Genomic DNA, 16,060 nt, shown 5'->3' with positions numbered 1-16,060 from the left:
GAAGATGTTAGAATAACTTTTCACTGCCTTTATAACTGCAAGTCATTCTTGGCATTACTTTTCATTGAACATATTAAACAGTGATCCTTGAGCCGTCTGAAGCTTGGGATTTTGTTTTATTACCTAACCCTGTTTTAATCTTCACAACAGTATCTGTCTTTGTCACTGTTTATAAAAACTCCTTGAGGAAAAATAGTAAAAAAGACAGTGTATGTCTTTTGTTTCTTGTATAAAATATTGTGATGATATATCTATTTTATGTTGATCTATTTACTAAAGAACTTTACGAGTTGTTGTTGAATAGTGCCAAGATGTCAATCTGTTCAAACTCAACAATTTTGCAAAGGTCAGTATTAAGAATGGCTGCATGTTTAAATGCCGTAGATCACATGTGTCAAACACAAGGTCCGGGGGCCAAATCTGGCCCACTGTAGCTTTTTATGTGGCCCATCTACACTCCAAATTACATCAATAAGTCATTTCAGTTTTTCACAAATCTGCAAAATTCACACAAAATCAACAAATCTCCACATTTTTTCTAACTTTACTGCAAATTTCCTCAAAATTGGTCAAAAACATGGAGTTTAAGTGACTGCTGCCTCAGTCTTACTTGATAGTAAGACTATAGTCTGGAATTGATACGGCCAGTAATAAAAAGTCACATTTAACATAAAAATTCCTTACAAACATTTCTAAATTGGCACCACAAAATCTGTGAGTTTGATTGCAAAAACACCCAACTAAAACAATCACAAAATCCTGGAGGAACCGCTATTAATTGATATTTAACAGTCTAATTGCTTTGCAATTTGCTATATTCTGGCACAACCGGCCCTTTAAGAACATTCACATTTTTGATATGGCCCAAAATGAAAATGAGTTTTATTTGCTACTTCTTGTTTTATTTGTTTACATCATCTGCAGCAGGGGTGCAGATGATGCCGACAACAAGAAATGCAGCACATTGTTTTAGGTTTTCACATAAATCAATCAGAGAAGCTACTGCTTGTCTTAGTTTAATTCAAAGTGAAATTATACGGACTTGTCCATCTGTCATTGCAACATAGCATCAATATTTTGATTTTGTTTTTTACATTCAGTTTTCTGAACTCCATCCATCGTCTATACTTATCCTTGCAGGGGCGCTGGGCGCTGAATTCAATCTAAAATAAAATGTAAAAAATAAAAACCTTAAGTTTCAGTTCACCAGCAATGAATGACTATAAAGTGCATGAGAACATTAAATATTTCCTTCAAGTGAACTATAATTTGCATTAACCACATTTCATAAATGTTTAACGCACACCGAGTAAATGCAAAAAAAAAAAGAAGAAAAAGACAAAGAAAAAAAAAACCATCGGTGGCCAACAACTTTACAAGAACAATAACTAGGACAACGATCCGTCCAGACTCATTTCAGCATCACTTGTTGCTTTAATCGTGGCCACAGCCATAAACCTCCCTGATCGGCTCCCACAGCTAAGTACGCACACAGGCAGCGTGGTGACACGACGTGATTGGCTGGCCTCGCACAGGGAGGCTGAATTGAGCAGCAGCAGCAGCGGCTGCAGCAGTAGCGGAGTGTTTCGCAGCTGCGCTAGAGTCTGAAGAGTTACAGGCGCAACTCTCTCCGGAGCCTTCACGCAGCACCCATAAACTTGTTAAAAAAAAGTTAAGTTTCTTATCAAAGTGGACTATACGGTGTATGACGCTCTGTGTGTGTGGGTGTGTGTGTGTGTGTGTGCGAAAGTATTGCAGACTCTTTGAAACTCGATCGGTCCAAATCATCCTCCAGGTGCCATCCTCTGGTTCAGGTCAGTGTCTCTGAAAATCGTCAGATATTCAGACTCAGGTGTGTTTCTTAATGATTTTGTCTGAATGTTTAAATACGACCATTATATTGTTTTAGGTGTCTTTTTTAAAAATATATTTGTTGTCTTTTGTTGAAAAATAAATCGAAGGAAATGGTCAGATTCATTGGTATTGTTCACTGTCCTAGTTGAAAATAAATATCTCAAGCTGGACACTATGAGGGTCTTATAGAACAGCCAGATGCAAACACAATTCCCTATGGGATTAATAAAGTTTAATCTAACCTAACCTATATATATATATGAGGATAATTTAAAAAAATGATTACGTGTGTTTGTGTTTTTCAATCGTTTTTTTGTTTAAATTGTAATTCTAGAGGAAATGTTTGAAAATGCTTATTATAATCTATGAACCATTTATTCCTCTATTAGAAAGTGCAGTTGTTTACAATCCATGGGAATAACTATTTTCCTTCAACTCCATCAGCACCATGTCAACCACGAAGAGCCCTGAGTCGGTTGACTCCTGTCAGCCATCCTCCTCCTCTTCTTCTTCTTCTTCTTCTTCTTCTTCCTCCTCCTCCTCGGTGGAGAGCAGCCGATTCCTGGAGTCCGGTTCGGACCCGGGGTTGGTCCCCGTGGCGCGGCCCTCGCTGCTGGCACGACGCCTGGTGCGTTTACGAGCATGTCGAAGTCACCTGAGTCCCGTCAGACGCCGCAAGAGGGAGATGATCCCCGCCGATAAGAAAGATGCCACCTACTGGGATAAGAGGCGCAAGAACAACGAGGCGGCCAAGCGGTCCCGGGAGAAGCGGAGGATCAATGACCTGCTGATGGAGGGCCAGCTGCTGGCCCTGAGTGAGGAGAACGCCCAGCTGAGGGCTCAGGTCCTCAACCTGCAGTACCACACTAACCTGAGTTTGGAACAAGGCAAAGCTGTCCCTTCCTGTGCAGCATCCTCTACATCCGTGCTGGCATCCACTCTGTCTTTATCTCCGCGCACTCCTGCTTTTCTACAGGCGGGACTCTGGCGCAGTGGTGGCAGCAGCCCAGCTGCTGTTCCTGGTCTGAGGCAACAAGAAACAGTAGTGCACTCCTTAGAGGGCAAGATTCCTTGTTTTAGCCCCGTTTTTAACCCACTAAGTCATCATTACTTTGTCACACAAGGCCCCTTGCCTCTGCCAGGCGCCAGAGTCCTCTCCCATGGAGGAGCTGCGGGGGTCTGCAGGCCAGCAGAGAGGGACGTCGATGCCCAGCGACAGGTCTCCCCCAGCAGCAACGACATCTCCATTTCTACCGACGCTCCTCCCCAGCCACTCTTTGCATCGCTTCTGCCCCCTTTCGACCCACTCCACCATGCCCCCACCGTCCCATATCAGCACCAGAACTGGGTAATACCCCATCTCAATCACCCGGCGATGTGGCGCTCCTCATACCTGCAGAGATCCAGCGTCTACCCCGGCCGGCCCGTTCACATACACGGGAGACAGGGCCAGAGCGTCGGCGTGGAGGACCACCTCCAGAAGGGATTCATGAGCCGACTCAACACGGAGCAATGAGAAACACTCAGGATGCTGCAGTAAGAGTGGGCACCTGCAGCTAGAACTTGACAAAAAAACTGATTTAAAAGTGACAAAGACAACTGGCACGAATATTTTCCGGTTTCCGGTGCACATATTCCTGTACGGGATACTGTACTTGGTGGACATTTAAAGATTTAGTGTGTGCATGTCTCTCTAAGATAAAACACATTAGCTCTGATTTTTTGAGGTTTCACCAATTTATGTTACCCGTTGCGCTCCTGTTCTGGTGCTAATCAATTTCACACAACCGATTTATAACATTAATTAAAAAATAAATATGAGGTATTCTGATCTTTTTTGGTTGAATTAAAAAAAAAAAAAAACATTCTCGCTTCATTTGCTTGTAGAGGGGTTATTTGATTTATTTACATTTCATTTTATTCTATTTACCCTTTTACCTGTGGTGAGAAAACAAAACAAACGTCGCTATATTGCGCCAGCGAAACTGGATGCTTGTTGGTGTTCCCCTTCATCCCCACAGCGTGTTTCCCCCGCACGATTTGATTCACTGGAAAACCAAACCCTCAACCGTTCAGCCCAACAGTTTAACGATAAAACATTCCACCCCTGGGTAATAACTTTCCTCATGTAAGCAGGGAAACGCAATTAAGCCATCAAAAACTGAGATATTGTAGTAGCTAGTGAGAGAGAAAAAAAGTGACAACAATGAAAAAAATTAAAACAAAAAAAGGAAGTAACGTCTTTTCTTCCCAATTTTAACATGATCATGTTGAATTTTAATATGAACATCAGTCTAATTTGAAATAAACTCTCCTCCCTCTTGATTAAGTTTGGATTTTGTGTTTGGATCACTGTCGTATGGCATTGGCAAGAAGTAGTTTATTCAAGCGTACTTACAAGTAAGCTTAATTTATACCAAAAACGAGGTTGTCTGCTTGACGTTTGCTTTCATAAATTATATTTTATTTACTTAAGAATACTTGGCTACTTAAAAGCACGAAAAGAAGTCTAAGTCTTACCTTGTACGTTAATACTAAAGTTTATATTTGCACTATTTGCAACTTTTTAATCATTTCTTCCACAAATTACTGATACTTAAAATGTCTTGATCCATGATGTAATAACGTTCAGCTTGGCAGAATGTGTTTTTCACCACAAAGCTAGGTTTGCTTGAGGCATCCACTTATAAACTTACATGTTTAAGGTCATATGTGCTGGAGATTAAAGGTTTACAGTAAACAATAGGTGTACTAATTTAATTATCTTAATGTTATCTTAATTGAAACATGCACAGAAACAGGGAAACATTTGACTTGACTTAATTGATCGAGTTCTGGTCCCTTTCATAAGGGCTTATGTTTCAATAAGAACACATTTTGTTTTAATTGTGTCTGAATGCAAATCATTGTGAAACACGAGTATAAATCTAGTACACAAGACGAGTGTACTTGAATGTTTAACTTGGTAAATTAAAAAAAAACATAGCAGTAAACTTAAAGTATACATTTTTTATACACTTAAAAATGTCTCAATTTAGTGGGAAGAATTATTAAATTAGTAGATTTTCTAGTACACTTCATACTTGCTATACTTATACTGTAGCATACTTAATAAAATGAACTTAAATTACGTTTTGCTAACATCCTTTTTTGTTGTTCTTTTGGAAAAATTAATACATTTTCTGAAAACACTGCACAACATCAAAGCATTTCATTAGTTTCTAAATTAAATATGACAAGAAAAGGAAGTTCCCAAAACCAATTTCTTGCCATTAATCATCGATCACTTTCTGCCGAATCCAACTTTGGTATGAAATAGCGACGCAAGTTCCAGCAGAGGGCGCTACAACACAAATAGTGACAAACTAGTCGTCCTGTGATAATATTACTTTTATGGAAGAGTTGCATAGCTAATGATTAAACCACTTGAGTTTTCAGTACCATGGTTTTTACATTTCTAGACCAAACTACTTTGAATAATCTGAGTTAAATTCCTAAACTTCTTGAAGCAGCTTGTTCCATTTGAAATTAGAAAAATATTGTCTGATAAATGTAATTTTCTCACATATCATCTATGTACAAGCCATAAAGTTTCAATCCTCTAACTATAAATTTCAAAAGAATTGAAACTTAAAAATATGTTTTATGAAAGTATTTATTTTTTTAGCTACTCTAATACCTCACTTAGATTCACTATCATGGCTATTCTTTGGTTTGAGTTATTTCCTAATTATTTTCACTGTGCACAGTCTACGTGAAAGAGAAAAAGAGAACAGATTTTACAGATTGTTGTTCTTCCATGTCTACACGTTTCGTTTCATCCTAAATCTTAAATCTGAAACAACCAAAACAATGAACCGTCTCCATGTCAAATGGTTGTTTACATTATTGGCAAGTTGAATTTCATGTGAAACCTGCAATACTATCTATACATAGATATAAGGAGAGAATGAGCACTGCATGTTCAAAGTGTTAAACCTCTAGCTTTAGCAGCGAGTTTTCCTCTTGTCACAGCTGAGCCTCTAAAGTAAGCAAAATGTGCTGCCGAAAGCAGAAGCAAACTTGCAAACACGTACTGTCATCTTTGACATCTTCGCTGATAACTCCCTACGACTTCTGTATTTTCTGTGAATCTGAGGCTAACAAGATATTTAAAACTATTATAAAAAGCGTCGCTTAAGTTTGTTCTCCTCCCCATTGTGCTTCAGTAAGTCAGTCCCGTGGTTTGTTCCCCATACTGTCTCTTCTGCTGCTGCATCTGATACAACTCTAAAGGGTTTTATTTTAAAAGAAAGACGAATCAGGTCAGAATCTGAAGTGTGAAGTCGTCCGACAGAGCTACTAAATTAACATGAATGCAGCTGCAGTACACAGAGCAATGAGACAATGTGCTTATCTGAAGAGCAACGTAATATTGAACTCATGCAGTTTTATCTTACAATACATGAAATGTATTTGAAAATCAGCAGCAGTGTTGCAGAGGGAAGACCCCATGTGTTGGCAAGCCACTGATACCACAACACGGTTATGATCAAGGGGGGAGTCAGTCGCTTTCAATTGACAACAGAGGTGGACAGTCAGACTTAAATACAGGAAAACAACACAAAGGCAGAGAGAAAGAGGTGAGAAGCAAGTTGCTGCGATATCCCCTCAGGTTCTCATGAGCATTTTCACCTGATACAGCCTCACAGCAGAGTTAGGGGTCTAACTTACACTTTTATGCTTAGCGACACCACGACTTTGCTACGGGTTCACCAGCAGCTTGGGTTCACTGGAGTTTGGAGTCTGAAGGTAAGGCCAATGTTCTGCTCATGTAAGACGTAGATTTGGGGAAGGAAATGGTTAAAGTGTTAGTGACTAAATATCAGACGTTTTTATGTATTTGTGAACATTAAATTGTGGTGATTGCATCTCACTACATTGACACAAGGTGAGAAAACCCAAGTCAGCTCAGCGAATTGAAAATTTCTTTTTTCGTGTTCAGTCAAAAGTGGTTTTAAGTGGGTTAAGTTACTCATAACATTGGATCTTCAAAATAAGATGGATTTTCTAATGATAACGTATTACATAAAAGTGACTATTCATTATTCAAGGGCTTTCAAGAAAGGAAGTGTCTCTGTGCTTAAAAAAAGATTACGCATAAGCGACTTGTTTGTATTTAAGTAAATAAAACAATAATACAGAGACGTTTTTTTAGTTCTGAATTATTTAACCTGTTTTTTGGGGGGTTTTTTTTTACAAACTTTCTCAAAAAGTGCTTAGAAGAATTTAATAATTAAAAAAAAAATGTTAACGGTACAGAGTGGATCTTTATGATGCATTCAGTGACAATCGTTTGAATTTGAACTAAACATAATCGCAGACTGCAAAATTTCCTTTACATTGTTTCATGTGGTGATAAAAAGTATAAAACAATCTCAATGCATAATAATTTAATTTACTATACAGTACCGTGTGAATAAATGATTCATTAAGGAGTTAACAAATGACTGTTGATAGCGTATTAATTACTGCATCAGTGTAGTTGATAGTGCATTTATTTCTTGATTAATTAACTCGCTGCTGAATGTAGAGCAGTCAATTTTTTTTAAAAAGTGACACTGTTTGAGGTGTATTAAACAAGTACGGATTCCTGATCACCAAATTAAATTAGTCTTTTTCGACGTTTTCAAATGCACTTCCTTATGAAGTCTAAACGTTCAACTCTGGAATGCAGTAAAAATGAAGAGAAAGAGGTGAAAATCAGTGGCTTAGACAAGATGGCATTTACAGCATTGCAATAAGCAGGAAGCTACAACATTCACATGTGTTAATATATTTTTTGTGCTTGAGTGGCACATCCGTTATGTAAGACCCTACAGAAAGGCTCGTCTCAACGTGATGGCATTATAGATTAAAAAAAAAAAGTTTTCAATATGGGAAATCTCAACTCCTACAGTTTGTCAGTGATTCATAAAGTACTTTTACTGATATCCACATGCGTGGTCTTAATTTCCTATCTATTTTGTGACAATAAAGCTGAATTTAGCCAATGTTAAACCTACTCCCTGTCTTCCTGATTGGTAAACATAAAAATTTTGTGTTCAACCCCTTAAGTGTTCTTTATTTTATAATGTTTCAGAATGCTTTTGAATTTTATTTAGCTTTTTCCAGTGTATGAAAAACACGTCAAAGTGAAAACAAGCTTTTGTGTTTATTTACTGATAAAAATACGGAATGTATTCAAAAGTGAACTTTGTACCTGCTTCACAACTTGCAATTAAGCCTTTTCTGAAACAATCAAAAAATTACCTCAAGATTTCTTTTCACGCCATGTCACTATAGTCGAGCATACCTCATAGAAAATCTGCTTGACTACATGTAGCTTTGCTCTACATAAAGAATATCTAGACATGGCATAGTAACTGTTTGATTGGTTTTAGGGTTTGCATCTAGCATCGAAGTAAACAAGTTGCACTTGTTAAATATGAAACTGTTCGTATGACCTTCAGCCTTTTGGATTATTTGCATGGACTCCTGAGTATGGACAGGTGTGGGCATGTGTGGGCATGTGTGGGCGTGTGTGGGTGTGTGTGGGGGTGTGCGTGTGCGTGCGTGGAGTAGGTATTTGTGCTAATTTGTTAAATTAAATCAATTTCATTTGTTTATTTCAAACAGGTTTTTAAAAACAAGACAACAAGCAATCAATAGGACAGGGAAAACATGTGCATACATAACCAAGAATAGCATAACTTGTTTACCACTATTTTTCCTTTTGAAAACAACCAGGAGGAAAGAAACACTTATTTAATACCACCCCTTATCTCAATTTAATGAAATACATTACCTACCGACTCAATATTGATCAAAAATTAGTAATTAAAACCATGTAATGTGCTCGTTCAATATACTGTGCTAGAGTCAACAAATATACCAATAAATAAAGTTTAGAAAAGCAGAGAGGAAAAAAAATAATGATTATAGTCTTTGTAAGACAACAATAATAAGCTACCAGTAATGGTAATAGTAACGCAAAAGAAAGTAAAGAAAAAACTCATATTTGTGTTAATTCCCTTCTTCCCTGCACAATGTGAGTAACACAACTTTGCATTTATTTTTAGACTGGTTGATGTTTGGATATTGTTTTAGTTCCATATTCAGTACGCGCCGTTGTTTGACCCCAGCTGCAGTCATACAAAATCTTTTCATAGTTGTTTGGATGCTACATATTTTGAAATTCAGTGTTCCCCTTAAGTTGTACCCACAGGCCCTGTCATAAAATACTTTCTGAAGATAAAGATTAGGAGAGCAGTAACTGTAAGAGAGCCTAAACCCACCCAGCAGGAAATAGCCGTCCACAGCTGCCTGGAATAAGAAAGACCAGGGAGGGGGCGAGCGCTGCGCCATCAGAGTTGTGCACAGTCAATTTCAAGTTTCTTCACAACTTTAAAACTGAATGCTATGTCTGAATGTTAAAAAAAAGTTTTTTAAAAGTTACATTTAACTTCTTAGCACCTGAGATATTAGAGATTGTTAATTGTTCCCTTGTCTCTGGAATTGTCCCTGCTGCACTTAAGATGGTCACGTCTGAAGAACACTGCTGATCCACATGTTACCAAAAACTACAGGACCAAATCAAACTTAGACTTTCTAAGATAAACAGCAGTTTGTAGTAAGAGATATATATTAACTATTTATTTTATGTAGATTACTCAGGTCCACAGGTTGTTCGTTTTACCCGTTTGCCGTCAGCAGGGGAAGCTGGCTTTTGTGGTCCGATGAAACGGAGCGCATTCCCCGTGGATCAGTGAAAGGTCTCGTGTCTAAATGTCTTTAAAAGTAGATTCAAAACTCTTCTTGTACTTTAAGCCAGTGTTAATAAACTGACGTGACTTGAATCTTCATAATTAAAGCCAAACGTTTTATGTTTGCCGTATTTGATGCTTCTACTTAAATAAGTGAGCCTTCCTGCCAATTTTACAGAATATTTATCCCACGGCATGATGGTACGCTCTCTGGGTTTCACCATAGGCATAATCACAATACTCTTCATCTGGGTTGCTTTGCACAAGCTGTACGTGTTGCTACAAAATAGATCAAACTTTATTAAATTACTGATTATTTATTTAATTATTCTTAAAATTATTAAATTATTCTTTCTCTTTGTAAGGTATGTCATTCAGTGTAATTTTTCCAAATTTCGTGTCTGGCGATTTTTGAGAAGAATTTCGTTTAGCGACTAAGTCATCATTTCATCATCATTTAATAGATAGTGATAGTGATTGTGGGTTTCTATAAGGTCGTTTGTGTCTGTTTATGAACTTTGAGTGTGCAGGCACATGTCTGAAACTTTTCATGGTTAATACCAAGAAAGCTGCAGTGTTTTAGGACTCAGAAAACAAATTAAGAATTTACAGTTAGCATATTAGATCATTAGTTTGTAAAATAGATTTTAAAAAGAATTAGTCATCCTGTAATAACAACAACAAACTCTGATTCGTTTAAGAGCTGTGAAAAAAAAAATAAAATGTTACTATATAGACAGCTGTTTGTTCTACGTGTAAGATAACCCTGAATGTAAAATAAGTGGGATTAAGCGTTTACACACACAAAAGAACTGGTTTGTTGGAATATTTTGTGAAAACTGAAAAACAGGTCTTAAAAATGAAACTGAAAAACAAAGATTACATACAGGTTTTCTCAAAGCTCGGTGTCGGGCCCCTTTACCTTATTTTATAGATCATATATTGAATCTGTGCCGACATTTTCTCTCCTCTGTTGATTTGGAGATTTTGGTATTAGGTCAAAAAATGCACTTAGCAGAGTAATACATATCTTAGGAGTTGAACAGCACACATTTACAGAAGTGTTTAATAGATCATCAGGAAAGCTAGTGCCAATCTTGCTGACAGCTCTCACCCTTTACATGCTGAGTTCCAGTTTCTGCCTCTGGCTCAGACTTCTCTGCATGAAAAGCAACATATACAAGCACTCCTTTGTTCCTGCGGCAATTTTTCTATTTAATGCAGGACATGGTAGATAGAGGACTCATACCTGACTGCTGGTTGATTTCTGTTTCATATATCATTGATGTTTTTGTAGCAACTGTCAGTCGACAATGATATACATTGCTGCACTCTTCCGATTATGTACTGATTTATATTTGATGTCTTTTTGGTATGGTTGATTGTTTTTTACTTGTTAACTTTTTAAACTTTGTCTTTTAATATTCACATACTTGCTGAAAAATTAATTGTCCACTCGGGACTTGAATAAATCTTAAATATGAAAACTTTACAAACCAAGGAAATAATCCATAGATGCAACATTTGTGGATAAATGTTATTAGCCGTTGTCGGCGATCGTCATAAACAAAAGGAACAAACGATTGAGGTTGAGCTGCGTGGATTAATTCCCACAAGTGGGAATTTATTCACTTGAATTTTACCGATGACGGTTTAAAACAAACACAAACAGGGTGTAATTAGGTGAAGAGTCGTTTCAAACAGAAGGACTAATGCTTCTCTATGAGAGGTTATTTTAGCAATGACTGGCAGCTCATAGAGCAACACAACAACAGATGGCAGATTGCATGAAAACGGATAGACACCAAAAGAAGAAGTTTGAAAGTTCCTTACTAAAAAGCAGGCTGGCTATAATTAGTCAATAAGAAACAGGTGCAGCAGGGGTGGTGAGCAGGCTCGACCTCAAGAGAGATTTCACTCAGGAACCCTTTTTTTTATATTCTCTTCATCTGTGTCTCCCTGAGTGATTATTGTTCTCGCTTTTCCTGTTGCTGCTTTTTAAATATACAACAGTCAGTGCCCCACAGTAGTGTATATGCAGGTGTGCAGTATATCTCACATATGCAGGGTATGCAGTGTTGCTGGGCATAGGTTTGAATATTTTTAACCCGATGTGTTTTCTCGCCACCACACACAGGGTGCTTGACTGGGCCTCTTTTAAACTCTGGCTTTGATGCATCTGCCACTGCGTTACACTTGCATGCAAATTCACAAGAAGAAGGTGAGCAAAACTGCCAAGAAAACAAAACTAAGATAATTTTAATAAAGACGTAGTTTGAAAATAAACACTACCTTTCCATTTGAAGTAGCACTTTGCTATACTTTGTTCCCAAGAAAGCACTTATGTGTGACATCCTGAGTAACAGCTTCCATCATGAGGTGTCACATTTAGCTGCAAGCATACAATGAGACTATGATGTTAGATTGAAATGACTTTGTAAGTATAAAGGTGTGAGAAAAACACATAGGCTAAAAGGTTCATCTGTAATGCTGTTGAATGGAGAAATTTGTTAGTGATCGCATGCAGAGGAGTGTGAACGCTGTGGTTTTAACTTGTCTACTCATCTCGCAAGGTTACCCTCGAAGCCACACTTGAATTTATATTAATAACCAAGAATTTGCCAGAAATTGGTAATATTTTCTTCTTATGGTCAACCTGAAACCTTTAAAATCCCATTGATAAGCAGAAAGCAGGCTAGAAAACCTTGGGAAAGACCATGGAAATACAAAGAGAGATCAAGTAAGAATCAAAACAATGTGCAGTCTTACCTTAGATATTATCTTAACTGGGTCTGCTCCTATGGTCAAACCCAGTTCATATAAATATAAGCAATCACACTATTTCATATGCAGTTTTCTGGATTCCTCAAAAGCTTTGTGGCTACTGAAAACTTTGTCTGAAACTGGATTGTATGTATCTTGTTTGGCAATCCTACTTTGTGTCCATTATTCATAAATTTGAGCAAACCAAGATTTCATACAGGACTCCTAAAACCTCTGTTGCCAGGCCCCTTTTGTTCACCACTTGATGCTGTGGAGTAATAAACATATCTTACAATATGTTAATCCCATATAACTTTTTATGATTATCTCACCACGTGATGCAACCTTTGCATCTCGCAAATGTTTTGTTTCAGGTTTGAAGACTTGACTTCAACAATCCTAAAATGCATAATTACTTTTTTAGAATAACTCCAACTTTACTGTCGGTCACTAGTGATGCAGCCCAAATTACGATAAACCTTTGACACTTGCAAAGTAGAAGTAAGGAAAGAAGTAATTTCTGTTTCCTGTCACATTTTTTCAAGTGGTCTAGACAGGTGGGAGGTGAGAATGGGTCAGGGTAGCAGAAGAGGTTGATTTTGAGTGACAGAGCTTAGGTACAGCGACTGCTCCTCCGTGGTGGTGGTAGGTGTTAGGAGCTGAAAAACTTCAGCTCTGTTCTACTTTAAGAATAAGCATGCACAGTTTTAAAGGTTTTTATAGATTGAGATTCTGTGGAATTAATTGAATTAGAAGATAAACCGCAGTACACTTCTAATTTTATTGTGAATTTATTTTCTTAACCTATTATGGTTTTGTCTATAAAAATCATAATTTTTTTCTTTATCAATGTCTGTTATAACATTACGAGTCACAGTGGTGGTTTTTAATATGAACATGGTGGTGCGCATTCAAATGAACTGATCTTTTTGTTTTCTATTATTTATTTGTGTGACTAGTCAGTAAGAGATAGACATTTGTGTTGTGTACGCTGTGGGAAAATATTGCTGCAGATGCTGAAGTTTGAATCTGATTCATAATCTTGATTTCAGCAAAGCTGAAGAGCTTTTTCACATGATCGCATCTGTAGTTTATCGTGCTGTAGTTCTAAATCTAAGATATTTTGACAACTCCAACTTCAGGTAGATAATTCTGTACCTAAACGCAATGAGGTCATTCTGACACTCAATAATTTTGCTGCACACAGATTATTGTTCAAGCAGCTGGTTGTTTGCATGAGCATTTGCACTAAAGTGCACACAGTTAAAATGTAAGAGGGCACTGAAGGTATTTTATAATCTCTTATCAAGTTCTTATCAAAACTTATCAGGAATTTCTTTTGTAAAATTCTTCCTAAGCACAGTTTCTTAAATGTTGATAATCTCATGGAGGTGGCATGATAAACAAAATTCTGAATGATTTGGCCCTGGTGCCATTGTGTGAACACATGTGTGTTTCACTGAGTAGAGAATTATCACAGCTTTCAGCAATATTATCACGAGGTGATAATATTGTTATCATATTGGTCAGACAGTTCTGTCTGCCACGGGTGGTCAGTGTTGAAACATGTCTGTCGGTTATTAATGCCAGGGAAAGTAATACCATATTCCCTTCTATATAAAATCGAATTTATTGATATAGCACATTTAAGAACAACGAACAATAATAACTCCAACTTAACACAAAATACAAACACAGTATAAGACAGATAAAAGAAAAACTAAAATAAAAGAAACTCAACAAATTCATCTCTCACTGTATTAAAAGCGTGATACTTACCACAAAAGCATTGTCATATTCAGCCATATTAATATTTCAAATTTGAGGTATATAGCTTTATTTGTCATATTATGTGTTTATCACTCTTTATGTATATCTACCTTTTGAAAAGTATTTTTTCTGACACAAGACCGTCATCGATTAGATAAATTGTTTTCAGCTCCTATTTTGTCTGATAAGTTAAAAAGTAAAGTTACTGTTTTCTGCAGAAAAGACTTTGTCAGGAGATTGGGTGCGGTTTGTGGGAGGAGGGCTGATGTAGGGGCTTACCCAGAGAACAAACTGACTAGACAGCTTACTTTGACATTTCTTTCACGTAGTTCTCTAGGATTCTTTGAGACAAATCTGTGCATCTCTGCAAGTAATTTTCCTTTTTTTTTCTTTTATTTTAGGTCGCTTCTTTGTGTTTCTTTTAACTTAAGCATGGAGTCCCTTTCCTTTCCTTCCCAAAGAGGTGAAGACAGCAATGTTTTCCACGTGGAAAGTGATCTGGTGCGTAAAGGACCTCGTCGCAAGAGGGAATTCATACCCGAGGAAAAGAAGGATGCCCTCTATTGGGAGAAGCGTCGCAAGAACAATGAGGCAGCCAAACGGTCACGGGAGAAGAGGAAGTTAAATGACTATGCACTGGAGTCTCATTTCATGGCTCTGAAAGAAGAAAACACCAGGCTTAGTGCTGAATTGATGGCCATCAAGCTACATTTTGGCCTGTCTCAGTCCACGGCATACACAGGTCGCCAAAGCAACCAACTGCAGCACCATTCCCACAGCAGCATCCAACCCAGCACCTATAACCAATCCTTACAAGGGAATCCCTACTGGAGCACCAGAGACTCTTCCTCTGTGGCCAACCACCAGTCTTCTTACCCATTTTTAATTCCTGCATATGCCCTTCACACAATGAGGGGCTATTCTTACTTAAACGGATCTGGCACAAGTGGATCTGGTGTCCTAGCACCTCTCGTTCTTCCTCGAAATCTGCTGCCACCCTACTCTGCCTGTCCTGGGGCTCCTCTCCCGAAGCCCTATCCCACCAGAGCCACTTCTGACGAAGAGGAGGAGCAGCAAGTACCAGGGGTTCTGTACCGATCCGTCCCACGTCACAAAACAAGCACAAGGAAAGACAAAAGTTCTCCACTAAGACAATACATCTCCGACTGACAAGAACCAAGGGAGTATTTCACTTCTGTTGCACCTACTTGTCACCTGGTTTATTTAAAATTTCTATCATTTGAAATGTTGCTAAAAAAAAAAAACGGCCCAATTTCTCTAAGCTGATACCTCAACATTATTTAAAAGCAAACAGAACAGCAGCCTTGGTGGAACAGCAGCGTCTGATTCAACATATCCAGCAGTGTGTGATCCAATATGTTCTCCTGACTCACAATATTCACGAAAAAGTCAATTCACACTACATAATGCCTCCCGAAAGTGTGTAAATGTTAAGATATGCTCATCATGCATTTTTAACTACTTCAGCGTTGCAGTCTGTACGTGCTTTAGATTTAAAACTGTCTTTATAAATAGTTGTGGTTTGAGACATAACATAACTGCACATCACAGCATAAAATAAGCTGTGAACCATCTAAAGGAACTATCAGCTGGCCAAATTTATCCACATAGCTTCAGCGTTAGCTTGTCTACGTGGCGTTAGCTTAGCTGTCTAACGGTTGATCAAAACTGACGACAGCGGTGTGTTCTTGTTTGTAAACAATAAAATGTGACGACTGACAACTTTGGTTTTCTTGTGTAGGAACATTTAGTCTTCTTTTTTAACCCTTTTACCAGAGTGTGTTTGAATGTTTAAGTATTAAAATGCAAACATTAATGATCTTGTGCTGTAAATATTTAAATAAATGATGTAAAACTAATAAAACTAT

The 16,060-nt window shown here is 37.7% G+C and overlaps 2 protein-coding genes across 2 annotated transcripts; both read left to right on the top strand.

The window, feature by feature from the left end:
* Positions 1–1,466: 1,466 nt before the first annotated feature.
* LOC116725353 (uncharacterized) lies at positions 1,467–3,429 on the top strand. Its single transcript, XM_032571333.1, has 2 exons — positions 1,467–1,814; positions 2,299–3,429. The coding sequence occupies exon 2, from the start codon at positions 2,303–2,305 to the stop codon at positions 3,368–3,370; it is 1,068 nt and encodes a 355-aa protein (XP_032427224.1). The 5' UTR covers positions 1,467–1,814; positions 2,299–2,302; the 3' UTR covers positions 3,371–3,429.
* A 2,937-nt stretch (positions 3,430–6,366) lies between these two features.
* nfil3-4 (nuclear factor, interleukin 3 regulated, member 4) lies at positions 6,367–15,461 on the top strand. The gene is made up of 2 exons (XM_032571254.1): positions 6,367–6,645; positions 14,573–15,461. The coding sequence occupies exon 2, from the start codon at positions 14,604–14,606 to the stop codon at positions 15,339–15,341; it is 738 nt and encodes a 245-aa protein (XP_032427145.1). The 5' UTR covers positions 6,367–6,645; positions 14,573–14,603; the 3' UTR covers positions 15,342–15,461.
* The last annotated feature ends 599 nt before the right edge of the window (positions 15,462–16,060 follow it).

The sequence above is a fragment of the Xiphophorus hellerii genome, chromosome 9, assembly GCF_003331165.1.
Source record: "Xiphophorus hellerii strain 12219 chromosome 9, Xiphophorus_hellerii-4.1, whole genome shotgun sequence".
Taxonomy (NCBI): domain Eukaryota; kingdom Metazoa; phylum Chordata; class Actinopteri; order Cyprinodontiformes; family Poeciliidae; genus Xiphophorus; species Xiphophorus hellerii.
Note: the sequence above shows the minus strand (reverse complement) of the source record. Positions and strands in the feature narration are given on the sequence as shown.

Bases quoted from the DNA above. Each gene is read 5' to 3' on its own strand.
- LOC116725353 (XM_032571333.1), top strand. From the start codon at position 2,303: ATGTCAACCACGAAGAGCCCTGAGTCGGTTGACTCCTGTCAGCCATCC.
- nfil3-4 (XM_032571254.1), top strand. From the start codon at position 14,604: ATGGAGTCCCTTTCCTTTCCTTCCCAAAGAGGTGAAGACAGCAATGTT.